The sequence below is a fragment of the Hippocampus bargibanti genome, linkage group LG12, assembly GCF_051943395.1.
Source record: "Hippocampus bargibanti isolate YZ-2025 linkage group LG12, ASM5194339v1, whole genome shotgun sequence".
Taxonomy (NCBI): Eukaryota; Metazoa; Chordata; class Actinopteri; order Syngnathiformes; family Syngnathidae; genus Hippocampus; species Hippocampus bargibanti.
This window is the reverse complement of record NC_142745.1, coordinates 455326-482903: the sequence shown is the minus strand read 5'-3', so window position 1 is coordinate 482903 and position 27578 is coordinate 455326. Positions and strand designations below refer to the sequence as shown.

General features: G+C 43.0%; 1 protein-coding gene and 1 long non-coding RNA gene across 2 annotated transcripts; one reads left to right on the top strand and one right to left on the bottom strand.

Annotated features, from left to right (window-relative positions):
* Positions 1–307: 307 nt before the first annotated feature.
* sox13 (SRY-box transcription factor 13) lies at positions 308–27427 on the top strand. The gene is made up of 13 exons (XM_089011228.1): positions 308–683; positions 12398–12618; positions 13093–13189; positions 13607–13779; positions 14821–14889; positions 16294–16396; positions 17335–17399; positions 18120–18270; positions 18739–18869; positions 20284–20389; positions 21375–21539; positions 22704–22920; positions 24895–27427. The coding sequence occupies exons 2-13, from the start codon at positions 12400–12402 to the stop codon at positions 25175–25177; spliced, it is 1779 nt and encodes a 592-aa protein (XP_088867354.1). The 5' UTR covers positions 308–683; positions 12398–12399; the 3' UTR covers positions 25178–27427.
* On the bottom strand, positions 9481–18113 carry LOC148889818 (uncharacterized). The gene is made up of 3 exons (XR_016116751.1): positions 17934–18113; positions 14313–14423; positions 9481–9557 (listed from the first exon to the last, which is right to left on the bottom strand). It is a non-coding gene; the product is annotated as an uncharacterized LOC148889818 (long non-coding RNA).
* Positions 27428–27578: the final 151 nt, after the last annotated feature.

The window sequence follows — 27578 nt, the reverse complement described above, 5'->3', positions numbered from 1 at the left end:
TAATTTTCGCGGTATGTATCACGTGACCTAGACAAGTGTTTTGACATGCGTCAAGAGTAAATCATAGATGGATGTAATCTGGTCATTGTTCATTTGATGTCAATTATTTACTCTTTCTGAGCAGCCCGGTACCAAATGACCGGCGGACCGATACCGGTCCGCGGCTCGGGGCTTGGGGACCTCTGCTTTAAAGTCTTTTACATTGTTTGAAAGGAACCAACGACAGGTAGCAACTCGTCAATAGTTCACAGACAAATTGGTGCATTTGGCGTGAAGAAAAAGAGCAGAAGGCATTTTTGGTTGTCACCTCGCTCCTCCCCCACTCCGGTTGCAACCTCAACCTGGAGTCCCACTCTCGCCCTTTAAGTGGGAGCCGAGCTTTTGGGCCGCCACCGACTGCTTTCTCTCTGGCACTTTGTGCTTTCCACGCCAGCTTGGCTGCGGATGAGACGACGACGACGACGACGACGACGGAGGACGACGCCGTATTTTCGTCGGCGGAGTCGGCGTGACACTGTTGACACTGTTGAGCTCAACCCCGAACGTCGTCAGAACAAGAACCGGATTGAATCGTTTGACATTTGAACCTCATCTCGTTTACACGCCGGCAAAAGAAAGAAGACGAACTTTGTCTTGCTTTTCTTGAGGAGTTTTTTTTAATTAAAAAGCACCCGGACTGTCTGGTAAGTGTCACCTGAATCACTATTTGACTATTTTCTCCCTTTCTGCTCTCTCCTTCCTTTATTATTCTGATTTAACGGCGAGCTAAACTTGCCGCTTGAAACGTATAATTAATTCCACGTTAGGACAACCGTGTCTTTCTTGATGGGATTCTAACTCGATTATTCGGGTTTTAGTTTCGAAGCGTGGCTATCAGTCGGCAACTTTGCTGTTGTGTTTCTTTTCGGGCGTCGGAGTCTGGCAGGAATCCATGCTGGCAAAAGAGCCAATCAAGAGTTTGGGACGATGATGAAGCAAATGAATGAATTCCACTCAAATGCAGTGACACGACTTCTGCTTTGTTTCCTTTTTTAACATTTTCAATTGAAGAGTAAAAATCACGGGTTTTTTTTTTCGTTTTGTATTTCATGTAACTTCATATCATCCTTGAATATCCGAAGTTCCAGGCTCAGCTTCTGAAGGTCAAACCGTCAACTGGTGTGACGTGTTCACTACCTCAGTTTTAAATTGAAAATATGACGTGGAGCGTCATTGCCGAATTTGTTCCAGTTTTGTCTTGTCTTGTTTGGACGCCGATAAAGCGCTGGCCATGGCCTCTGGCAATTTTTTCCCCTTCCACAAGGGAGCAGCATTCCCCCTTTTGGATGTTAGCACTTTATTTCAGCTTCGGCTGTCGTCAAAGCGCTATATAAACCAATATGTATGTATTGCATTGGATTTTGGACCGCCACCCTCATTTCAAATTCACATAACTCCAGACCGATATAATTTAGGAAATAACTCATTTTTTTTCTTGATGAAAGAAGAGTGTCTAAGGTTTCTTACACTGCATGAAATGTTTTTGTCGTCCTAAAAGTCAATATTCTGTAATTTGAGTGGCAATGACAAAAACCCTGGCACTGGAGTGGACACCTTTTTGCAAGTCTGGCAGTGAATGAGTTCATAGAAAATTTTGAAACATGCATTTTTTCCCATCATTATCATTTTTATTCAACATTATAACACATACAGAATAAAAATCAATATACATCAAGCAACTCATAAATGGATCTATCAGGAAAAATAGATATGCCTTATCATGTAAACATAAAAAATGTAAACATAAGGTATTAGCATGGACGCTCCTTGCATGTGAGTGATGAAACAAGAACATGCTTTTATTCGGATGTCTGCCGGCCAGTTATTAGCAAGTTATGAGCTCAGGGCTACGTGGGCTACGCTGCGCAAGGTCTCCTTCCACTTTGGGAGCTGGTTGTTCAAATGATTCAACAGGTGTCTTGCATTGCTCCGTTTTGACGACATAGCGCACACGCGACGGCTTCCTCGTCGCTTTGGAGAAAGTGTTCAATTTGGACATAGAACTGACGTGCCTTGCTAAAAAGTTGCAGTTTGCTCTCATCTGTCCATAAGACATTCTCCCATAAGCTTGATGATTTGTTCACATTGTTTGCCATTTTCTTCATCGATATTTTCAACAACGGTGTCCTCCATTTGTCGATTTATTGAAAGCAATCGGACATCTTCCGGACCGCTTGTTTGTCACGAGGGTTCTGGAGTTCATTCCAGCTGTCTTCGGGCACCTGGCGGGGGACACCCTGAATTGGTTGCCAGTCAATCGCAAGACACACAGAGACAAACAACCGTTTGGGCTCACGCTTGCAGCGAGGGACGATTTGGAGTGTTCAATCAGCCTCCCGTGCATGTTTTGGGTCATGTGGGAGGAAACCGGAGCGCCCGAAGGAAATCCACGCGGGCCCAGAGAGAACACGCAAACTCCACGCAGGCAGGCAGTCCGGACCGGGTCTTGAACTCCTGACCTCTGCGGCGAAACACTAGATTTCTACTGAAACAACCGATGAGCGTGCTTGGGTGGTTCGGACGCGGGGAAGGATTCGTCCCAGTTACCTCCCAACCCGTATGAACCCGTTCACCTCGAGTAGACAAAACATCGAAAGATAGAATGGGGTAGGGTTCAAAGGTGAAATACCTCGCTCTCCTTTGGTTTTGGGTTGGGGGCGTAGATGCAGGTTTTCAAAACGGATTGAAAAGATGAATAGATGAATAGATAAATAGACATCGTTTGCATTAGTAGGACGAGAGAAAGAAATAGGCAGAGGAGGAGGACTCCATAATCCAGGCCTGAGGAAGTTGGAGAAACAAAGCCAATCCAAAGTAGCAAACGAGAAGCACGCTTGAAGTAAAAAACAAACACAACCATGACAGAAACAAACATTAACAATGCTCACAGCACAAACAATGACCCCACGCCGAATGTTTGTGCCGGGATTGCTTTTAACTCCTTCGCTGCCAGACAATGGGCCAAAATGCCATTTTCCCCATTGCGGGACGAATAAAGGTATTCTGATTCTGATTCTGATTCTGAAAAAGTGTCCACTCCAGTGCCAGGGTTTTTGTCATTGTCACTTGAATTCCAGGACCTTCAGAAGACTGACTTTTAGCACTACATAAACATTCAATGCAGCCTAAGAAACCTTAGACCCTCTTCTTTCATCAGATAAAATAGAGTTCATTCCTAAATGATATGGGTCTGGAGTGATATGAGCTTGAAATGAGGGCGGCTGTACAAAATACAATGCGATACATACATATTGGTTAATATCACACTTTAACAACTGCTGAAGCTGGAACAAAGCGCCTATCTGGAAAAAGGAAAATGCTGCCCCCTCATGGAAGGGAAAAACATAGCCAGAGGTCTGGCCAACGCTTTATCAGCACCCAAGCATGAAAAAAAAAAAAAATAAAACCCGAACAAATTCAGAAATGGTGCTCGCAGTCATATTTTCAATTCCCGAATAAATTCGTGAATGTGTTAATACTCCTTACTGTGATGTAATAATATCTTTTGTGTGTGTGTGTGTGTGTGTGTGTTATATTTCATTGTGTCGTGTGAGACCTTATTTATATTTTCTCTTCTGAAACTTTGTGACTGAGTACGGGCAAACATGCGAGTTTGCTATCCCGCTAGTTTTCTGCAGTGTGTGTAGTCATTGGTGATGGAGTGAACACCTCCATGAGGGCAGTCAAGCAGACAAAGACCGCTGTTCCCTCACTCACTCACTCACTCACTCACTCACTCACTCACTCACTCACTCACTCACTCACTCACTCACTCACTCACTCACTCACTCACTCACTCACTCACTCACTCACTCACTCACTCACTCATCTCTCATCCTGACCTCCTAGATCCTTTGGACATTGTTCTCTCAATCCTATTCAACCAGGAGTCCACAGTGAATGCCACAATAGAGTGGCATTGTGTGTGTGTGTGTGTGTGTGTGTGTGTCTCCTTCAGTTGTTCAGCGTAGTGTGAGGCCTAGCCAATCAAACAGAACAATGCCTTGTTCGTGGAAGCCTTGTGATCTCTTTAGATACCTCCACCCCAACACACACACACACACACACACACACACCCCTGACTGCATTGTCTTATACAATGACTCACAAGAAAGTTGAAGGTTAAAAACTCCTGCTCCTGTTGGTTGCCCTGCCCGAGTCAACAAAACGATGACTTTTGACAGCTTTATCCACGCCGCATTTCTGAATGGTGCTATTATTTATTATAGTACCTATGCTTGTCCCTAGAGAGCTTTGAAAGACGCTTAAAATATAATGTTTTCTTCTTCTTCTTATTGTTGTTGTTGTTATGATTATTATAATGCCACGTCGCAAACATGAGTCACTCACACAAGACACAGAAAACCTGTTCATTTATTTTGGTGACACACATTTATCAAAATGGAAAACGGTCAAGATTTTCTACAAAAAAAACAAAACAATCTGAACTGGTACAAATAAAAAGCATGTCATATTTTAAATTTTAAATTTTAAATTTTAAATTTTAAATTTTAAATTTTAAATTTTAAATTTTAAATTTTAATTTTTAATTTTAAATGCAAAATATGACATGCTTTTTATTGTTTTCATTTTGTCTTGTCTTTTTATTATAGTTAGGATTTATTTATTTATTTATTTATTTATTCATGTATGTATTTATTTTTAAATTTTAAATTTTGAGTTTTGATTTTGGATTTTTAATTTTCAATTTTTTCATTTGTTCTTTTTTTTCATTTTTTATTGTTGTTAGGTTTTGTTATTTTTATTTTTTATTTTTTTATGTTTTATTTTTTTTATTTTTTATTTTTTCAATGGTTTTAATTAACGCCCTGAAAAAATTCAGGGATGGCATTGAATGAGTTAAAAAAATAATAAATAAAGAAGAAAACCATCCAAAAGATGATTCAGCGGCTGCGACAAAACGCAGTCCCATCTCATCTCATCTCATCTCATCTCATCTCATCTCATCTCATGTCATGTCATGTCATCCCAGTCCCGTCCATCTTTTGTGGGGCATCATTTAATGACGTCGCCTTGAGTAGCAGCAATTCAGATATCAATTTCGACATCCTCACCACTTGTGCAACATCTAGTGCAGAAGATGGCGTGGAGGGGGCGGGGGGTGGTTGCTTGGAGGATAGATCTCTATATAAAATCCACAAAAAGGGAGAGGGATGATGCTATACTGGGCAGGACATCAATCCCTCTCCTCTACCTTCTGGGTGGCAGCTTTGGTCCACATACTCAAAAAAGATACTCTATATGACCTCTTTTATGAGCCAATCAGGTCAGACACAGATGGAGGTTGAGGTAGAGATAGACACCGGAAAATATGCCGTTCAAAGTCTTTTCTTGTCGCCAAACAACCCATGTCAGTAACTCAAGCAAGCAAGAGTTAAATCAACAGTTATTTCTCGATGCTTTCCGTCATAACAGACCCCCAAGTGAAACGGTAGCTAATATGTGGCTCATGCCAAAAGTGACTTTGTTGATAATGGCTCGAATCAATCCCTACTTTTGCTATGATGGGACCAAAAAAGACCCCACCACAGGCCAGTGTTGAACCAAAGCGGACACAATAGAAAATTGAGGTCCAGCAGAAGAAGTAGATCATGGAAAAACACCAACAAAGTATATGCATTTGTGTGACTTAGCATACCAGTACCAGTACGCTAAGTCGGCCATTGCTACGTGTGGCTAAGGGTGTTTCTGTGTTGACTAAGCAACGGTCTCAGGCAATAGAAGAGGTTGATAAACTTCTGTTGATTTGGATTAACGAAAAGCAGCTAGCAAGGGACCGTGTGAGTGAGGGTATTAGCGCCGAGAAAGCACCGCAACTTCACTCGGATATCGTCAAGAGGCAACTACATCAATGACCATCACAAAGGTCAATAAAACCACTTTATTATAAAGTACTGTTTATTTCTTTCATGACAATACAATAGCACATTTATTATATATAAAAGTAGGTATATTTGGCGTAGTTTTCGGCTTATTTCATAGAAAATGATGTTTTATGGGGATCTGGGAACAGATTATTCTCATTTTAATGGTTTCTTATGGGAAATAAATGTTTGGCAGACGGACTTTATGCCTTACACACACTTTCTGGGAACCAATTAAGTTTGTGAGCTGTGGTATCACTGTAATTTTCTTTTCCATTGTACCTTACAACTTTTTTCGAATAATGGACACAAATGAACTGCTATGAGCAATTGCTTCTTCACAATCGTGACGTCCATTTTTAATCATATTCGAAACGGCATTATTGAAGATAACTAATTTCGTGTGTGTGTGTGTGTGTGTGTGTGCAAGAGTACGGCATCATCCGTATGGAGGGCTTGCGTACAAAGTAGCGAGTGTGTGATGAAGGTGGTCAGCAAGCGACTCCAGACATGATTTGTGTCTTATTGGACCTGGTTAAGGCCTGTGCAACCAAGTTGTTTGTGGCATACGCCGTTCTACAAAGTCGCGCACAAAGACTAATGGCCTCCCGTTGTTTCCTACCGTGGAGATGAACACCCCCCCCCCCTCCAGTAGAATCACCTGTTGTGCTCAAAGGCGTTTCTATAGTAACACCTCACAGCTACTGGCCCCTTGCCCTAGAAGTCCCTTAACAAACACAGACCCCCACCACTCTTATTTGGAGTGCCATGAAACACACACACACACACACACACACACACACACACACACACACACACACACACACACACACACACACACACACACACACACACACACACACACACACACACACACACACACATGCGCACACACACAGCGGTGCTCTTCAGAAGAAGCAGTGAATGTAGTGAGGATATAAAGTGTGGCAGGCTAAAGGAGGGAGCACATTGTGAGAGTCGGGCTTCCTTTGTCTGGATTACCCTCAAGGAGCAGAGCATGGAAAGGGTGGAGCGTTGGGGGTGCGCTTTGTCAAGTAAGAAAAAAACCCAACCAAGAATAGTGGCCTTCAGACGCATCCACTGTTCCCTTTCTCTTGTTCTGTCTCTTCATTGGGAGTCTGTTCTGTCTACCCTCTTCCTCCTCAAACGGCTTCTATAAATGCCACGGTGGCTTCTTGCTAGCCATGACAAAGGCTGACCTGTTTCGTTGGAGGTGCGTGTGTCGGATGGGGTTCGCCTGGAGTTGCATCCATTGAGAGGGAAATGGCTGCTTTTTAACTCATTCACTGCCAGACCTGCAAAAAATAGGTCCACTCCAAGTTTTTTTTTTGTCATTTTCACTCACATTCATCCTCCCTTCACCTCTATGTGCCCTCTGCCCGTCTCACCTCGATGGGATGCAGAGCTTCCAGCCGCTCTGCTCCCAAACTCTGGAATTCACTTCCACCCAACATCCGCAATATTGACTCCCTTTCTATTTTCAAATCCCACCTCAAAACACGTCTGTTTAAAATTGCTTTCAATGTCTAGTTTAATCTGATTATTTATCATTTTACTATGGTTTTATTGTTGTGTGCTTTGTTTTTATTATGAAGTGTCCTTGTGTGTTTTGAAAGGCGCTTGAAATTAAATGTATTATTACAGTAAAGTCTCGTTATATCGATATTCAAGGGAGTCCGAAAAAATATCGATATAACCGGGACTATCGATATATCCGACCCTGTTTGCATGTAATTTTCTCCGCGCGTGCATAGAAATAGTATCGATATAACCGGGACTATCGATATATCCCATATCGATATAACGAGACTTTACTGTATTATTATTATAAATTCCAGGACCGTCAGAATACTGCGTTTTAGGACTACATAAGCATTCAAGGCAGCGTAAGAAACATTAAGAGTTAATTCCTAAATGATATGTGTCTGTTTTTCCGTTATTTACTGGGATTGGCAAAAATCAGAATGCACTAGCTAGCATAGCAATCACGCTAAGAAAACTGTTCTTAATGTTTGAACATTTCCTAGCACGTCGGCTTGCGTTTGTCTAAATCAAATTACAGCGCTGGCTCTCTGCCGCGAAACCCGAGCTGCCAAAATGTCATTGCCATGCAAAAGTATTCACACCTCCAAACAACACAAACATGTACTGCAAATAAAGTGAAGTGATATCATGCTGGCGCCCCGTTGACTGTCATACAAAGTTCACCGAGATGAAAATCAGGTCCCTAATTGATGTCGTATGAGAAGCTGTATTTTAATGTTTGTTTATGACCAAGTCACCGTCTGTCTTTTGAGTCACAAGAACAACAGCAACCGTTGATTGTGACACTTGGCCGTGGCTCGCCGTCCATTGTGCTTTTCTGCCTCAGGCGTTTGAAAGGAGACAATATCATTCCGACAAGTTGCATTGCCGGGTGCGGAGAAAAAAGAAAACGCCAATGTGAAAGTACAAGAAAAGCAACTGACAGGAGCTCCATTATTCAAAAAGGCAAACGTGTTTTCTTTGATGTGTGGCAACTTGTTAGTGTTTCTTGTGATTGGAGAAGATGGTTTCAATTCTCAAAGAAACGCAGAGATTTCAGTCAACCAAAGTGAAAAGCTTCCAGTGACTTTTCACATTAAAAGTCTTAGATGAAATACCCCAAGTTTGAAGGCAATCAAATACATTCTATGAAACGTTGGTTAAAATCTGCTTTAAAAAAAAAAGCCCAAAAATGGTGGAAATTTACAAGGTAAAGGGCGAAAAATTTCCTGGAGAGGTTTTTTTTTTAGGTCTTGTGATGTTACATCTTCTTTCCAATGTTCCTAAATCAAAAAGAAACATTTTCAGAAATCACACAAAAAAATCGAGGAAAAGGTTTCTTCAGCCCTCATCTGAAATTCTTTGAAGGTGTCGGACGTTTCACTCTTCATCCGAAGAGCTTCGTCAGCGAACTAAAGTTGTGCTGGTAAACATGGCCCTCTGTCCCTAATGGATAGAGGTGACCTTGCCAGAACATTGATGCTCCAGAGCCTGCAGAACTGATTGTGAAGGCGTCCAGGTTGATTTCTGACCCCGGTCATAAATGAGAGCTGAAATGTGATTGGTTCAATGCTAAAATACAAAAACACACGTCAGGAAGCAGCACAACAGGGGAAAAGGAAGCTGAAAGATAATTTGGAATTATTTAATACAAAATCACGGACAAAATATGGACATCAGTCCGTGATTCAGATATTCTTAGTCCAGCAGGGAAGGCGTTGCAGGCCTTGACGGTCTGCTAGTTTGGAATAATTTAATAAGAACTCATAAACAAAATATAATTAACATCAGTCTGTGATTCAGATATTCTTAGTCCAGCAGGGAAGGCTTTGCGGGCCTTGACGGTCTGCCAATTCTGAATTATTTCCTAAGAATTCACGAACACAATATGATGAACATCTGTCTGTGAGTCCGATATTTTTAGGCTAGTACAGAAGGCTTTGCAGGCCTCGACGGTCCGCCTCTGGTAAAATGTGAGGTGCAAGACGGCACTACTATTCTTCTAGCGTCACGCATGGACACGCTGAGTGGCGATCTGAGTGGCCATCCATTCTGGCGCAGTCAGCTGCAGATCGGCAAAGTCGACTTCTGAAACAAAAGCGAGCGATGTACAAGTCTTACATTGTTGCCCTTGACGACATTGTTTCAGCAATTCGCATTGACGCGCATTCCTGACTGTCAACGACTTAGTAGGTCGCATAAATTGTCTGCATACCGAGGCGTTGGATGTCACACAGGCAGCCACTCTCAAAGGGAGCGTGTGAACGCCACCTGTGACACTTTGAACGGGAAACCCGAGGGGTCGTTTTCAGCGTGGGACAAAACACGTGGCTGGGTGTTAGCGCTCCTCTCGCCCTATCCAACCATCAATACCTCAGTTCAAGCACCCCAGGCTGATGTGCATTTTTTTTCTGAGCTAAACGCCGTTTTGGGCTTTCTCACTGCTTCAAATGACAGTTGACTGACAGGTGTGTTAATCATGTCAAAGTATTGTCATGAATTCAACGTGCATTTTTTTGCTTCAACTAGTTTGTGGTTCAAGTGCGGAACATGTAAAGACACCCATCATTTAGATAGCATTGGCTTGGATCTCCCTTTATTCGTCTCGCGGTGGACAACCATGGTGGCAACCGCTCAAACGTTTTCATTCAAGCTGGTTGTCATTTTAAAGGACAACCGACACCATTTTTTTCTTTCCTAACTGACATCAGAAAAACGTTTGATAGCATCTAAAATAGCCAAAACACGCAGGCTGATATTTTGAGTCAAATGCAAAACACCAATCAAAATGACTGGCCAGTTTCAGAAGGTCTTGCCCCCTTGTTCGCCACGTCACGACAGGACGTCCTGCCTTGCTCTAGGATCAAAATGACCCCGGAAATGGCAAGTTCCAGAAGGTCGTGCCCCCTTGTTCGCCACGTCACGCCAGGACGTCCTGCCTTGCTCTAGGATCAAAACAATGGCTTCAGATTGGGAGAAGATGCTTTCTTGTTACTCATCCAGTTATGAATAGGATTCAAATAGTCCTGAAGAGGAAAGCAACAATGTTTGCAATCGATTCAAGAAGTCCTCCCGTATCAATTTGAGCCAATTCGACTCCAATGCAGCGTCCAAGAAAATGTACAAGATGGCGCCCAAGCTCCGTTGGAAATGGGCGGATTTGTCTGCTGGGAATTTGTGTCAACAAGTATCCAATAGTAGTCTTGGTGCAACACACAAGGATTCACCATGGCGTTATTGATGTGTTTTCCTTCTAATTTGGCCATCAACACAGTGTTTTCAGACGAAGAAAAGTACCCAAGACTTCCTGAATATTCAGCGCGAGTCTTAAAAGGTCAAATCTAGCTAGCTATTTGCGCTGGAATCTTTGTAAAATGCGCTCAGTAGAAGTCATTTGAAGTGATTTGACAAATTATGGACACAACTTGTCCGGAGGCGTCGGTTGACCTTTAAGTCAATGGGGTTCTCTTATCATCCATAAGTAATAATCGTCAAAGGTATGAAGAAGTCTTTGCAGGCCTTGACGGTCCGCCAATTTGGAATTATTGTATACGCATTCATAAACAAAATATCATTCACATCAGTCTGTGATTCAGATATGTCTAGGCCAGCAGAGAAGGCTGTGCAGGCCTTGACGGTCCGCCATCGCTGAAATGCATCCTCACACGTATACTGTCCGCCTGAGCGTGGGAAGACAAGCATACAGAAGCGCAGGTTTGAAACCTGGAACGCCGGTAGACTGGCGGCATTGTTTGGACTCGCGCTGCAGGTTCCACCAAGGAGGGCTTCTTCTAATCATCATTCTGTTCCTGCAGAATGGCGGCGCTTGACATTTTTTCCCCAGTTGGTCGGCGCATTCCGCTGGCATTGTTATGCAGGCCGTTTCCTACGGCCGCCGGCTTTTGTCCGTTGTTCCCCCATTGTCCTTGCTTCCTTTGTTCCCCACGTTCCAACAATGGCTTTTTTTTTCTGCCTCTGCACTTTTTGCCCTTGTGTGTGTCTGCGTGTTCTCTTTTGTTCTATTGTTGTCCTGCCATCTACTGTGCTTTTCTTTCACCGGCTGCAGAGCTAGGAACAATCGACATATTGAGATACACTGACACTTTCTCAGTCACTTTGGTTCAAATGTGGGAATTTGGTCGCAACCTCGACACCAGGGGTGGGCAACCTATGGCTCCCGAGCCATATATGGCTCTTTTGATCATTGCATCTGGCTCGCAGATCAAACTCAATGCGTATTTTCGCTTTTTCACTGTTCATTTCCTGTTTGGGCGGCAGTTGGCTGAAAGCGCAATTTTGATTGGATGATACTGACCTAGCGTTCCTTCAGTGACGTAACGTGAGGACTCGTCACCAACTCAAAAACAAGACTATTCAGCGCCAGTCTTAAAAGGTCAAATATAGCTAACTACATGCGGTGGAATCTTTGTCAAAAACGCTCAGTAGAAGTCATTTGAAGCCATTTTACAAATTATGGACACAACTTGTCCGGAGACGTCGGTTGTCCTTTAAGCTAATAATAAATCTTCCTGATTGTATCTAGCAGATGATAGGTCCTTTCCAAAGTGACGTCACTGCCGAGCGCTCTTGTCTCTCTCTCTCTCTCTCTTTTGGCTTTGCTCTCCACTCTCCCATCAAGAACATTCTCGAGCTGCCTGATCAATCAATCAATCAATCTTCTTTTTTGTCTATCACCTTGCCTCCTGCTGATTGAATATTTAGATGACACAAATGAAGACCTGAACCAGGAGAAAAGAACACGATTTAACCCAACGGAAACACTCGGCGGTGCGGTCAATGGGTGAAACCTTCCTTCCCTGGTGTCAAATTTGCTGAATTTACTGAAAACACGTCAAGCATCCGAGTAAAAATGAATCATAAGCTTATTGACGCCCAGTGACAGATAATTGTACGTGTTGTTTCAAAAGGAATGGTTGAGGCCAGCCCTGCGGCCATGCACCTCCTCTCCGACGTGGACGGCGGCGCGACGTGTGTTGGTGTCAAATTGGAAGAGGAGGAGATGAGTCGAGGACCTGGAATCCTCAACCACGCTGAACCGACGCTCAAGATGTCCCCCTCTCACGACTGGGCAGGGAATCAACCGCTGGTGGCTCGTCAGCTTACACCACCTCTCTCCTGTTCACCTTTGGTAAGAACGCCCCAAATACAAGCTAGCAAGCATAGTTCTGACATTTCCTGATACCTCAATTTTCGTTCCAGAAACCTGTTTGAAAACGGATTTGTTCGAAAACCGAATCGGCACTTCCCATTATAATCAATGTAAAACAAATTCATTCGTTCCAAGTCTGGAAAACAACTTTGTTTTAGGTATTTTACAGACACACACAAAGAGCAGCTCATTTGTAAAATACTATAAAAACAAACTAATATGTTTAAATCTCAGCAATTTTAACATGAACATAAAAACGTCTGTCTCTCTCTGTCTCTGTCTGTCACGGGGTGATTAAACAATAGCAACAACGTCGACTCACAATGGAGCGCTACACAAAAATAACAGTCCAGTTTGCATAGATCTTTACCAGACGCGTCCACGTTTTTAAAAATCTTGATTGAACAATACAAACAAAACACCCCTGCTCACGATGTGTGTTTTTCTTGTCAGGACGATTCTACTTGTAAAGAGTTGCCCCACATACAAGGCCAAGTCATGCTCAAGGAGACAAAGCTGCAGGATCCACCAAAAGGGCAAGCCAAGGAAGGTCCGTCCAAAGTCTTCATTCACTTTGTGCCACACTTAAAGGCAAATCAGCCCATTTCCAACGAAGCTTGTGTGAAGAAAGCCTCTTCTCCGAATCTGGACTCTCTGAAGCCATTGTTTTGATTCTGGAGCAAGGCAGTTTGTGAAGGAGTTTCCTGACGTGACGTCACGAACTGGGGGCGGGACTTTCTGAATCTCTCCAGTTCTGAGCTCATTTGTGGCAGTTTTGGGACACTTGAAGTCATTTTGATTGGTGTTTTGCATTGGACTAAAAATATCACACTGCGTGTTTTGAGTATTTTAGATGCTCTCAAACGTTTTTCTGACGTCAGTTCGGAAACAAAAAAAAAATGGTGTCGGTTGTCCTTCCTACAAAGACATGTGTATGTCATGTTTTTCTTCTTGTATGAACAACCAGGGAACCCAGAGTCTCTGGCGGAGAAGGAGCTCCAGTTGTTGATGATGATCAACCAACTGAGCGGACTACGGGAACAACTACTCGGTGCCCATTCCGAGCAGAGGAACATGGCCGCCTTGCTTCTAGAAAAACAACAGCAACAAATGGAGCTGGCCCGCCAACAGCAAGAGCAGGTGGGATATTTTTTGCTCGCTTTGCTGACATAGAAAAGGTCAAAACAACTAAATCTTGTTCAATTGTGGATCAAATTTCACATTCAAATACGTGGAAATTAACTCCTTCACTGCGAGACGATGTGCAAAAATGTGTCCACTCCAGTGCCAGGGTTTTTGTCATTGTCACTCCAATTCCAGGACCCACAGAATATTGACTTTTAGGACAACATCAACAGTCAATACAGTGTTGGAAACCTTAGACCCTCTTCTTTCATCAGAAAAAAAGAGTTACAGTGGGACGTTGGCTTACACACTTAATTGGTTCCTAGACAGAGTGTGTAAGGCGAAAAGTATGTATCCCAAAAATTAATTTCCCATAGGAAACCATTAAAATGAGAATAATCCGTTCCCAGCTTCCCATAAAACATAATTTTCAACTAAATAAGCCTTAAAACTACAAACAATATACCCTATTCTATGTATAATAAATGTGATATTGTATTGTAAAGAAAGAAATACACTGCACTGTATAATGAAGTCGTTTTATTTACCTTTGTGATGGTCGTTGATGGCTTGATGGAATGGGGTGGCAGTTCGGAGAGAATTGCTGCAGCTGAAACTTGAACAAAGCGCTCACATGGAAAGAAGGGAAATCCTGCCCCCTTGTGGAAAAGAAGAAAAACATGGCCAGCGCTTTATCGGCACCCGAGCATGAAAAAACTAAACCAGAACAAATTTGGGAATGGCGCTCTACGTCATATTTTCAATTTCAGAAGGAATTTGTGAATGAGTAAAATAACGTACATTTTTTACAATATTCTCATTTGCGATTCATCTTTTGATATCACTCAGTTGTTTTCAGTCGACAGCAAAAAAGGGCCTCACTTTTGCGTGTAAGTACAGTATACTCAAGGCAGTACAAGTGCATTGTTGCGGTTTGAGCACCTGATTAAGATCCTGAGCCTGCTCACATTGTGCACCGTGTGTCACGTACAATGCAGCAAGACACGATGTGTGTTTGTTTATATGCGTGTAACAAACACATGGATTGTGTCTCAGATTGCCAAACAACAGCAGCAGCTGATCCAGCAGCAGCACAAGATCAACCTTCTTCAGCAGCAGATTCAGGTCGACCACAATACACATGCTCTCTCTCTCTCTCTCACACTTTCTCTCTCACGCACAAACCAACTCACTAAATGAAGGCCTGTCTTATATGACAAATTGTGACAAGCGCCTGCCGTCATGTTGGAATTTCTTTCCAATTCGATCCCTTCAAATATACCCCAAAAGTCTCCATAACAAAAGAATCAGAATCAGAAAACCTTTATTCGTCCCACAATTCATGTAAGAAAATATTCATGACTGAAGTACCGTATTTTCTGGTGTCCGGAGACGTCGGTTGTCCTTTAAACGTCGGTGCGCCTTATATGTGAAGTCATATTGCGGTCTCACAACTACTGTCAGTAGCCACCGATTACATTACCCCCCCCCCCCCCCCCCCCTCACCGCAGAAGACGTAGTGCGTATTGTAGCACCTTATAATGTGGTGTGCCTTATATTTGGAAAACTTTTATGTATTTTTGTATTATTTATTAGAAAAAAACATCGATATATTTCTATATTATTTTTGGAAAACTTTTGTCATTCATTGGAGGTGCACCTTATACTCTGGTGCACCTTATATAGGGGAAAAAAAACAAATCCGAACTAATTCGGGAATGGCGCTCTACGTCATATTTTCAATTCTTGAATTGATTAGTGAATGAGTTCAACAATTTCAATTCAGATACAACTTTGTGTATCTGATGCATGAATTAGAATAAACTGTATTGCACCAAAGTGTATAAATGCACAGCAGTAGGTGCACAGCAAATTTCATGTGTGCGGCCCGCAAGCAGATTCTGCAAAATGGCCTTGTGAAATTATCCATCCATCCATCCATCCATCCATCCATCCATCCATCCATCCATCCATCCATCCATCCATCCATCCATCCATCCATCCATCCATCCATCCATCCATCTTTTGAAGTGTTTTATCCTCAGACCGCTCGCAGGCATGCTGGAGCCCATGCCAGCCGTCTCTGTGCAGTTGGCAGAGTCAACCCTGAACTGGTTGGCAGCCAATTTCAGCTTGTGAAAGCACATCATTATCTTACATAATTGCTCTTATTGTGGCAACCAATACAAACATTTCGATATTTTCCCAATTAAATTAAGTATTTTAAAATGACGGCCAAATATGATTTTTATTAAACTGGGATTATTACCGTATTATAAAACACACCTAAAAGAACATATTTTTTGAAAAGCTGACCATGCGCCTCATCATGCGCCTTATGTTGGGAAAATATTTTAAAATATGTCAATCATTAAAGGTGGCCCTTATAATGCGGTGCACCTTATGTCTGGAAAACGTTTTTAAATATGTCAATCATTGAAGGTGCGCCTTATACAGTATTCCAGAAACTACGGCAATTATAATGATTCATTCCATAGCAAAAAATCATTTAATCATGTGTCCCAACAGGTCAACATGCCCTACGTGATGATCCCCGCGTTCCACCAAAATATTTCAGTGTCGTCTGAACCACCGCTAAGTTTGCCGTTGCAGCCAATCCCATGCAAGCCAGGTGAGTCCTTGCAATAAAACACATGCACACCCCAAAAAACAAACTGCAAGGGCTTTCCAAATGCTTTAGAAAATGAGTGAATAGCAAGGGTGTATATGACAGTGGCGGAGCGTCAAAGCCTTCTCTGCTGGCCTAAAAATATCTGAATCAAGGACTGATGTTCATTGTATTTTGTACATAAATGTTTATGAAATCATTCCAAATTGTCTTTCAGCTTCCTTTCATTACTTTTCAATGTAAATATTGTTGCTTCCAGATGTGTGTTTTCGCATTTAAGCATTTAACCAATCGCATTTCAGCCATCATTTATTACCAGGGTCAGAAATCAACCTGGACGCCTTCACAATCGGTTCTGCAGGCCCTGGAGCATAACAATAAATGTCGATAAACAGTTGCTTTAACCAATCAGAGTTCGAGTTGGCAACCAAAGGCCTGCTTAAAGGCGCTGGAAATGTCAGAGTGGCTAGTCACAAGAATGGCTATTTACTAGCCAATCAAAGTATCACTAGCCACGACTGATAAGCGCATACTGGCCAGAGCTAGCACACTGCATGGGTCGTGAGCTGCTTAAGCATATAGATTTGATTTAATAGCAGTTTTTGTCAACCCGCGATGGCTGAAGGAGACAAAATCGATATGGTTGCAGAATTACTGATAACTCCATTTTCAAAACGGACTTTCAGAAAAATGGACATCACGAAGAAAGGTCGGTGAGTTATTTCCTGGCTAATGGTGCCCTCTATTGGACTTGTCATAAATCACACCACGCTTCTTTCAGTCTGGCTTGATTCAGACCGTCTGAATCATGCTGCGTGTGTGACATAGCACTACTGAAGGCCTAGCGATGAAATCCACAGCCCGCCACTGGTAGATGATGATATATATGCACCAATCAAAGGGTATTTTTTTTTCCTATTAAAATGTGTGATCTTTTCCAGCTGTGGACTACCCCATGCAACTGCTATCCACGTCTGTTAAGAGGAGCGGCGGTTCCACCCGCCAGGTATCACATCCAAATTGTTGCTGTTTGCGTTCTTTTGAATGATACTCAAATTATCCAAGGTCATTATTGTTTGGTCATCTTCTTTAGACACTCAGACAAGTACAAATCTCATTGTGGAAGCTATAAATGAAAGTGTTTGTGTACTATTCAACAGCGCTGTTATGACACCTTACCTACAGACTCACTGATTTTCCTGTTCAGGAACTACCGAAATTCTCAAACACAACACACCCTGTTTTTTAAAGGCTTGCATCTCTTGTTCTTTTGTGTAAGTGTGGGAGTAAGGACGGCAGCTTTTCAAGCTAGCGACCGATTACCAGAGCTCGTTAAACAAAAGACGAGTATACAAAGAGAAAAGAAAGATACGACCTTGGGTGTGACGGATACGTTCAGACATGCCTGATTGACACGTACGCTCGCATAGATTGCATGCGTACAAGGTGTGTTTGAAAAGGTCCAAGAGGGATGAAAAAAAAATCCAAAGAACCAGTTTTTCTGTGAGACGTCAACCCTCTGGAGTCTAACACACTTTACCATCGTGGATTCTTCAGGATCCTCTGCAGCTTTGTAATCCGCCCCGTTTTGATCTGCGCGGAAATCCGCTTCAATTCCAAGCCGCGGCCGGCCGTTTCTTCTCATCGCGGGCTATGACACCGACAGCCCTTGAACGGATCCTCACTATGAACTCGATGCACTTAGTTGCTTTCACTCTGTGTTTAGGAGGGCGGTCAACCCCTGAACCTGACGTCCAAGTGTGGGAAAGCGCCCAGTCCGCAATGCATGGCGATGGGATCGCTCGGGCCGCACAGCACCTGCAGGCACAGAGAAGCGTCAAAGGATGCAGCCAACAGCCCATCACGGTCTGCCCTCAGTGAGTTTGGACTCGCCGTCATTTTGCTATGACGCCATCAAATCACAAGCTCAACTTGATTTAGTCACGTGGACGTGCTCAATCTCACAATTTGATTAACGTTTTTTTTTTGGAACACTTGCGGCAAATGGGTTTTTCTGACCAAAAAAACGTAGATTTATTAGATTTCAATATTTTGCTTCTGTAGGTTCGGCTTACATTAGCTGGCTGGCAATCTATTAGCTCTCTATCCAGCTAGTTAACTGGCTATTTATTAGCTATCTATTAGCTAGCTATCTTTCTATCTATTTGAGTAATTCCGGGTTAAGTGAACGCTGGCGCGTGTGGCCTCCGCTGCTCACCCACGGAAGAACTTATCCTGTGACTGTAAAGTGACCTTGAAAGGCGCTTATAAATGAAATGTATTATTGTTCTTAAAATATAACGTCTCTGTCTCTCTGTGTTTTTTTTTTTTTTTTGTGGCCAAAGATTTACTGGGAGACAGTGATGTTGTGAGCCAGGCCATTCACGATGCCCAACAACTACTGAGGAGTCACCACGCTGGAGGCCAAGAGAGAGAGCGACAAAAAGAAACGGACAGACAAAGCAGCAGAAAAGTGGTCAGCAAATCTACAAACGCTAAATGATCTGTGCGCCACCACCAATATTGTCATTGGCTGCCATGACAACCATTTATTTGCTATTGTTGTTTTGACAACGTTGGTAGCCAGTTGCACGTAGTATATGGACGGGATGCACAATCTTCTCTGGATTTTTCCGCTTCAACGTGTGTACGAATGGCTACGACTGGCTCTGATTGCGCCATTCGCTCTGGTATCAAGCCAGAGCCAGTCATAGCCAGAACAAAGATACAGTGATACCTCAGCTTACTTTTCACCTCACGAACATTAAATTTGCGAGCATGTAATCTTGGCTAACGGACTAGTTTTCGGCCGACGAACCAAACCGCACAGCGCCACGGTGGCTCGCGGACAAGTTTTCGGCGGATGAACACCAAACCACACGGTCGAACGGCGCCACGATGGCTGGCGGACTAGTTTTCCACAACCCCATTCTTTGAGTGCAGATGTGGTTTCTTATCGAGTGCAGTACTTTTGCTATTATGAGAGCGAAAAAGACCCCACCGCGGGCGAGTGTTAAGCCGAAGAGGACACAAAAGAAAATGACGGTCGAGCAGAAGAAGGGGATCATCCAAAAACACCAACGAGGTGTGCGTTTGTGTGACTTAGCGTCCCAGTAACAGCATGCTAAATCGACCATTGCTACGTGTGGCTAAGGGTATTTCTTTGTTGTCTAAGAAACGTTCTCAGGCAATAGAAGAGGTTGAAAAACTTCTTGGATTAACGAAAAGCAGCTCACAGGGGACAGTGTGAGTGAGAAAGCACGGCAACTTGACAACAAATGACTTTCTTATACAGTACAGTTTATTTCTTTCATTACAATACCATAGCACATTTATTATCCATAAAATAAGGTCTATTTTGTGTCATTTTAAGGCTTATTTAGTGGAAAATTATGTTTTATGGGGTCCTAGCAACGGATTATTCTCATTTTAAGTTTCTTGTGGGAAATAAATGTTTGGCAGACAAACTTTTGGCCTTACACACACTTTCTGGGAACCAAGTAAGTTCGTAAGCTGAGGTATTTCTATACTTGATGATTGCTCGAAATATGTTGGAACTTGTTCAAAGTATTCATGCTTACATGTGAAATGATGTTCCTAAAATTGCACAATCAAATAGTACACACGGCTGTTTTTTTTTTTTTTTTTTTTTTCTCAGTAAGTAAGGACAAAATGGAGGCGTTAGTCAGGTTGACAGGTTTGCTCTATTGTGTCGTCATTTTCTTTATTCGCACTTATTTTGAACAACAGCTTGTTTGTTTCACGTGTGTAAAGTTAATGTTTCAAAATGACTCAATAGGGAACGCCCTCATAAAGCCTCTCACCGATTCATCCCAATGACAATTCAACTTGTTGACTTTTAATAGTTGCATGATTTTTTTTTCCTGCAGGAGTGCAAGTATCCTCGTTGTGCCGAGCAAAATGTTTATTCCCAGCAAGGCGACGAGCGGCACACGTCGCTGCCCGCCGACGACCACCTGAGCAGTGACTCTGAGAGTAAGTGGACGCCAACCAGGGAGGGGCAAAAATTGCCTTTGCGCGAAAATATTATTTGCTCATGACAAAACAATTCCACACATATAGCGTATTCCTTGGTGTATAAGGCGCGCCCAAATGCCTTGATTGTCTTCAAAAGATGACCCTGCGCCTTATATGTGTATACAGTAAAGTCTCGCGACATCGATAGTACTGCTTCATACGATACTATTTTCATTTCCCGGCAAATTTCTAGTCTTTTATGATGTAATTAGTTCCGGTTAGTACGATCATCCGGTTACTACGATGCCCTTTTCATCTCCCGCCAGCCAATTTGCTCTGCTTATATCGATACAAAAGCAGCTTAAAGGACAACCGACATCACTTTTTTGTTTCCTAACTGACATCAGCCCGTTTCCACAGGCTGATTAATTCCTTACACGGAGTTTTGTCACCCTCTTCTGCCCGTTTTTGGTGCAACACGAAGTTTTCAGACCAAACAAGTACAGCAAAATGCATTGACGTGATGGAAGGACCGCTACGATGTGTCCTTTTTTCGGTCAGGGGCGTTCCTTCAGTGACGTAGGGAATAGACAAGACTTACGGAATATTCAGTGCGAGTCTTAAAAAGTAAAATCTAGCTATATGCGGTGGAATCTTTGTGAAATACGCTCAGTAGAAGTCATTTGAAGCCATTTTACAAATGATGGACACAATTTGTCCGGAGACGTCGGTTGTCCTTTAAAGCTGAATCAATATTTGCTTAAGGATTTCAAGACCACCATTAGCGAAATCTGTCAGCGGCGTGTTGTTTGATTTTTGGTCACGTGACCAACGTGCCTTACACATACTTTCTGGGAACCAATGAAGTTTGTAAGCTAAGGTATTTCTATATTACATTTGGATTTTTTGCACCTTATAGTCCGGTGTTATAAATGAAAAAAGTTTGCAAATCCAACATTGATTGAGAGTGCGCCTTGTACACACACGGCCATCCGCCTGGTAGGCATCCTGCAGGTGTCCGGCAGTTACTCCGAAGCCCGTCCCGCTCCTTCGTCGGGTCACATCAAAAGACCCATGAACGCCTTCATGGTTTGGGCCAAGGATGAGCGGCGCAGAATCCTGCAGGCCTTTCCTGATATGCACAACTCCTCCATCAGCAAAATCCTGGGTGAGTCCATCGCGGCGGACGGAGGGGGTGGCTTCTTCCATTCGGACACACGGGGGTATCAACAGCAGGCAGCCGGTGTGTCAATGCGTGTTCTCCCCATGGCCGCGTGGCTTTTCTCCAGCGATTCCGTTTCCATCTCACGTTCCAAAAACGTGCGCGTGAGGCTGATTGAACACAAAATTGTCATTAGATGTGAGTGTGAGCGTGGATGGTTGTTCATCTGTGTGTGCCCAGTGATTGGCTGACTCCTGGTTCAGGGTGTCCCCCGTGATGAAAGGTTTTGCAGTCCCCCCTTCATGTTCATGTCGGCGTTTCTGTGTGTCGCTCATAATGTGTCTTTTGCGCAGTGGAGGGAGGCTGTCCAAACAGTATTTGTCATGAAAGTGTGGTGGCTTTTCTCACTCTTATTTATTGAGTCTGAAGCAAAGCAATGAATGAGTCAGCCCGCTTTCTGTTTTTCAATGGACATAAAGATTTGATAGCATTTAGCGATACCATTTTTTAAAACTTTGAATATCCTTTCCTTATGTACTCACTCATTCACTGCATGTTACGTGCAAAAATGCGTCCAGTCCAGTCCAGTCCAGTGCCATGCCAGGGTTTTTGTCATTGTCACTCCAATTGCACGACCCACAGAATATTAAGTTTTAGGACTACATCAACAGTCAATGCAGCGTGAGAAAATTTAGACTCTCTTCTTTCATCAGAAAAAAAGAGTTAATTGCTAAGTTATATGGGTTTGAAGTGACATGTGTTTGAAATGGGGGCGGCTGTACAAAATACATATTGAATTTGTATGGCGTTTTAGCAACAGCTTAAGCCGGAACAAAGCGCTAACATGGACAAAATGCAAATGCGTGGAAGGGAGGTCTGACCGGGGCTTTATCGAAAACCCAAAACCCGACCACCCGTCACGCTTTTCATTTGGCAACTAAATTTGGGCACGGCAGCGAATGAGTTCAGTTCAATGAGCAAGGCAAGATGGTGTCCTTTGTGACAATACCTCGCCGTGTCCAGCAATTTGTCCCTATTTTCATAACGTCAGAGAACCATCTCGAAGCGTCCTTTCTCCAATTTGAAAGTAACAAAGCCACAAGATGGCCTCCATCACTCCCGTGCTGCGCTGTCCTCTGCCCTGGTTGACGGTTGCACGTTTGCATTTAGGCTCCAGGTGGAAGTCCATGTCCAACCAGGAGAAGCAACCTTACTACGAAGAGCAGGCCAGACTGAGCCGGCAGCACCTGGAACGCTACCCGGACTACAAATACAAACCTCGGCCAAAACGCACCTGCATTGTGGAGGGACGGCGGCTGAGGGTGGGCGAGTACAAAGCCATGATGAAGAGTCGCAGACAAGAACAGAGGACGACCTACGCCAGGAGGTACGAAGACAACACACAAACGCCATCAAACATTTCATTTGCATTGTCAAAGAAGAAGAGCAAAGTTGGCACTGTGACTGTTTCGGATGCTCACCATTAGCACGTTCTGTTCCAACATTAGCGCTTTAGCTTTTGTCTGTGACGTACGCATGTTGATACAGATTTCTCCCAAATAATCTACCAGTGGGTTCATTGTTATAATATCAGCCAGAATGTTCGAACGGGGATATCTGCCATTTGTTTCATGCAAGCGAGGCCACAGCGTCGAAATTAACGCATTGACTGGCAGACCATGTGCAAAAATGCGTCCACTCCAGTGCCAGGGTTTTTGTCATTGTCACTCCAATTCCAAGACCCACAAAATATTGAGTTTTAGGACGACGTCAACATTCAATACAGCGATAGAAACATTACACTGTCTTCTTTCATTGGAAAAAAAGATTAGTTAAAAGAAGTTATATGAGCTTGAAATGCAATACAATACATACATACATATTAGTTTATATAATAATAATAATCCATTTTATTTCAAGCGCCTTTCAACAAACATTGCCAGAGGCCATCGCCGGCGCTTTATTGGCACCCAAGCATGAAACAAGAAAACCCGAACAAATTTGGGAATGGCGCCCTATGGACGTCGTACTTTCAATTTGCGAATCAATTTGTGAATGGCGGTGAATGAGTTAATGTACGATTAAAGAAGAATTTGAATCGACAAAACGAAAGTGAAAACAAAGAGTGCAGCATGTTTGAGGTTTGATGCGGGTGATGATTTATTTTTCCAAAGGACACTTTGTCTGCGCACATTTCCTTGTTGCAAACAACATTTCCTCCTGTGACGAGAAAGAAAATTGTTGTTGGAAGCATTTCACTAATTGACGGGCGGCGAGCGCTTCTTTTAAGATTCCTGACTAATACCTTCTTATCCTCTGGCCTTTGTGTGAGCACACACCCAAATCCACCGCAGCAGACTACAAACGTTTGTCCTCCCTCTTAAAGGACAAGCGACGCCTCCGGACATGTTGCGTCCATCATTTGGAAAATGGCTTCAAATGACTTTGACTGAGCGTATTTGACAAAGATTCCGACGCATATTAAAGCTATATTTTACGTTTTAACTCGCGCTGAATATTCCGGAAGTCTTGTTTTTGAGTTGGTGACGATTCCTGACGTCACGTCACAAAAGGAACGCCCCTGACTGAGAAAGGACATAGCTTGCATCACCTCAATGCATTTTGCGGTACTTTGTTTGGTCTGAAAACTTGGTGTTGATGGTGAAATTAGAAGGAAAACGCAACAATAACGCCATGGTGAATGGGTGTGTGTTGCACCAAGACTTGTAAGCGTATTTGATGTTCGCTGACAAAAAAAAACGTCCCAGGAGACAATTTCCACAGAGCTTTGTCGCCCTCTTCTGTCTTTTTTGGGTACTGTGAGTACTAAAGAGTTTGTCACGACATTTCTCTCCAGATGCCTCAAAATGACACGGAATAAATTCTTGAATCGACATTGCAAACATTCATACTTTCCTCTTCAGAACTATTTGAGTCATATTGATAAGTGGATGAGTAAGAAGAAAGCATCTTCTCCCAATCTGAAGCCATTGTTTTGATTCTCCAGCAAGGCAAGACCTTGTCTTGGGGTGACACCGCGAACAGGGGGGGGGGGGGGGGCCTTCTGAAACTGGCCACTTCCGGCTTCAATTTCAAGTAGTTTTTGCACACTTTGAAGTCATTTTTGCATTTGACTAAAATATCATAGTGTGTGTTTTGCCTATTTTAGATGCTATCAAAGGTTTTTCTGATGTCAGTTAGGAAAGAAAAAAGTGCTGTCGGTTGTCCTTTAAGACTGTCACCCCATATATGTGGCGCATCACAATACAAGACGCAGGAAATCGATGCACTTTTTTGTGCGTCACTTTGTTAGTTTATTTGTACACATGATTATTTTTGTCCATTTGTCTTGTGTATCCAGTCCAGCAGAACCTCAAGCCCTCCGCTACTCGCACAACGACGCATTGTACCGGAGCGGCGGCGCCGGGAACGGCGTCTCCGTGGCATCCGCGTCCTTTCCTTCCTCCCTGCTGGAGCGTTACCTGCCGCAAGCTCCAGTCCAAGCTCCGCCCGCCGCAACCGCGTCTGCGGCGCCGCGCTTGAGACAGGCGGACACACAACGGCAGCGAGCGCCCTACAGCGAAGGCGAGGAAAGTGACAAAGGGGACAGAAGTGAGGGCGAACTTGTCCTTCTCACCGATTGAAAGGAATCCAAATTCCAAATCCACTGGAGAGAAAAAGGAGTGGCTTTCTAGCCGAATTTTGGAAAGACGCCTTCTCGTGTAAATGAGGCACACCCAATTCACATCAAGGCGAGCTCTTATCTCGCTCATTTCATGTCAAAAGTCCACTTCTACTTCGGACCAGGTCATACAGGCAACGTCCGACTTACGACCGGTCCGACTTGCGACCGACCGCCCGTACTTACGACCACGACCTCCAGACCCCATTTTTAACATTTTAAGAGGGGGAGTTTGCGAGTCATTTAGCCTCAGAGTCTCTATTCAACATTTTGAAGGGACTTACGACCGTTTTGACTTACAACCGTTTGGTCGGAACGGAAGTCAGTCGTTAAGTCGGATGTTACCCGTTTTGACTCTTTCACTGCCATTCACGAATTTATTACGTCGAGCGCCATTTCCAAATTTGTTAGGGTTTTGTTTTTTCTCGCTAGGGGGCCGATAAAGCACTGGTCGCAGTCTCCACAAGGGGGCGGCATTCCCCCCTTTTGGATGTTTGCGCTTTATTCCAGTATCAGCTGTTGTGAAAGCGCTACATAAAGCAATATGTATGTATTGCATTGTATCTTGGACAACCACCCTCATTTCAAACTCATATAACTCCAAACCTATATCATTTAGGAATTAACTATTGTTTTTCTGATGAAAGAAGAGAGTGTAATGTTTCTTACGCTGCATTGAATGTGTATGTAGCCCTAAAAGTCAGTCATACACAGTAAAAAAAAGGGCCAGAGCTACCAGCAAACTTTTAGTTCGCTGACAAAGCTTTTCGGATAAGGAGCGAAACGACCGACACCTTCAAAGAAGTACATATGACGGCTGAAGAAACCTTTACATGAATGGTTATGTCATTCTAAAAGTCAATATTGTGTGGGTCCTGAAATTGGTGTGACAATGACAAAAACCCTGACACTGGAGTGGACACATTTTTTGCAGGTCGTCTGGCAGTGAATGAGTTAAGAGACCACGATGACGTGACGAGGAGCGGCTCAGATCATGAAATGAGATCTATCAGGTACAGTCTTGTCCTGCCTCCATGTTGCCATTCAAAAAGACTGTGAAAGTCACACGCAAAGCACCAACAATCCACATTTTTTCCTTTGGTTTGGGCTTGTTGGACTCATTAGTAGAGCAGCACTGCCTCCTGCTGTTCAAGTCAGGTCATCACAAAACAGACAAACGCTTTGCATTTCGCTCCAACTGCCTTATACGTTTCTTTTGATATATGTATATATGTTTAATTAATATTTTCACGATTTGCTTTGTTGGAAAGTATATCGAGCTCCCTTTTGTGTTTACTTTCTGGAAGGTTTCTTGACTGTTATCAATGCACCTTTGCAGTGTACCTGACTGTTCTTCAGATACCCTGCACAAATTCTCTCTCTCTCGATTTCATGATGGTATGTTCTTGTTATTGGAACAATGTAAACGTTGTCTGCATCCCTGTTTTGTTTTGGTGGGAGGGCTTAGTCTTGGGTTCCCAATGTTCATCTTACCAAGTGAAACAAAGACTTCGACTGTTGATACTTCGACTGTTGATTTATGCTGGAAACCAAATCTGTACTTTTTATATTCATGCAGTTTACGTGTAAAAAAATGTCTTTGCTTGTAAACCGAGTTCTTAGTTGTCCGTAAGCAGTTTAATGTGAATGTGAAAAAAGAAAATGGCTGCTTCATTTTAACGGCAGTGCAAGGTAGTGCTGGAAAACGTGGAGGATTTTGCATCTTCAAATCAATCTTACAACCTAACAGCAGAACACTGGATTTAATTTCCCTTCCACAAAAGTGGGGAAAACCTGTCAGAGTTTAGGATGCTGGATTGAAAACAGAGGAAAACCCACAATCTTATCTTCGTTGCTGAGGAATTGATCTATAGCTCCACTTTGTAAATACAGAAAGAGACTTTATTTTGTTTTACAAAAGACGGTGTAATTTAAAAGTGTACCTTTTCTGTTATTGTGGGCTTTTATTCTCTTCAAAAATAAAATCTAAACAAATGCATTTTGCATCTGGCTATCTAGCGAGCTATATATTAGCTGGCTATCTATCTAATTAGCTAGCTAGCTAGCTTTGTATCTATTTGAGTTATTCCGGGTTGAGTGAACGCTGGCGCGTGTGGCTGCCGCTGCTCACCCACAGAAAAACGTATACTCTGACTGTAAAGTGACCTTGAGGTTTGAAAGGAGCGTATGAATGAAATCTATTATTATTTTTATTATTCTACCCTTTAGCACCACCCAGTGGATTTTGAAAAGCAAAACATTAGATTGAAAGAAAAGTGACTGCGAACAAATGTGCTCAGAATTTTTTTTCAGAATTTCGATTTCAGAACACTGTGAGACTAATAAAGGCGTATCCAATCCAA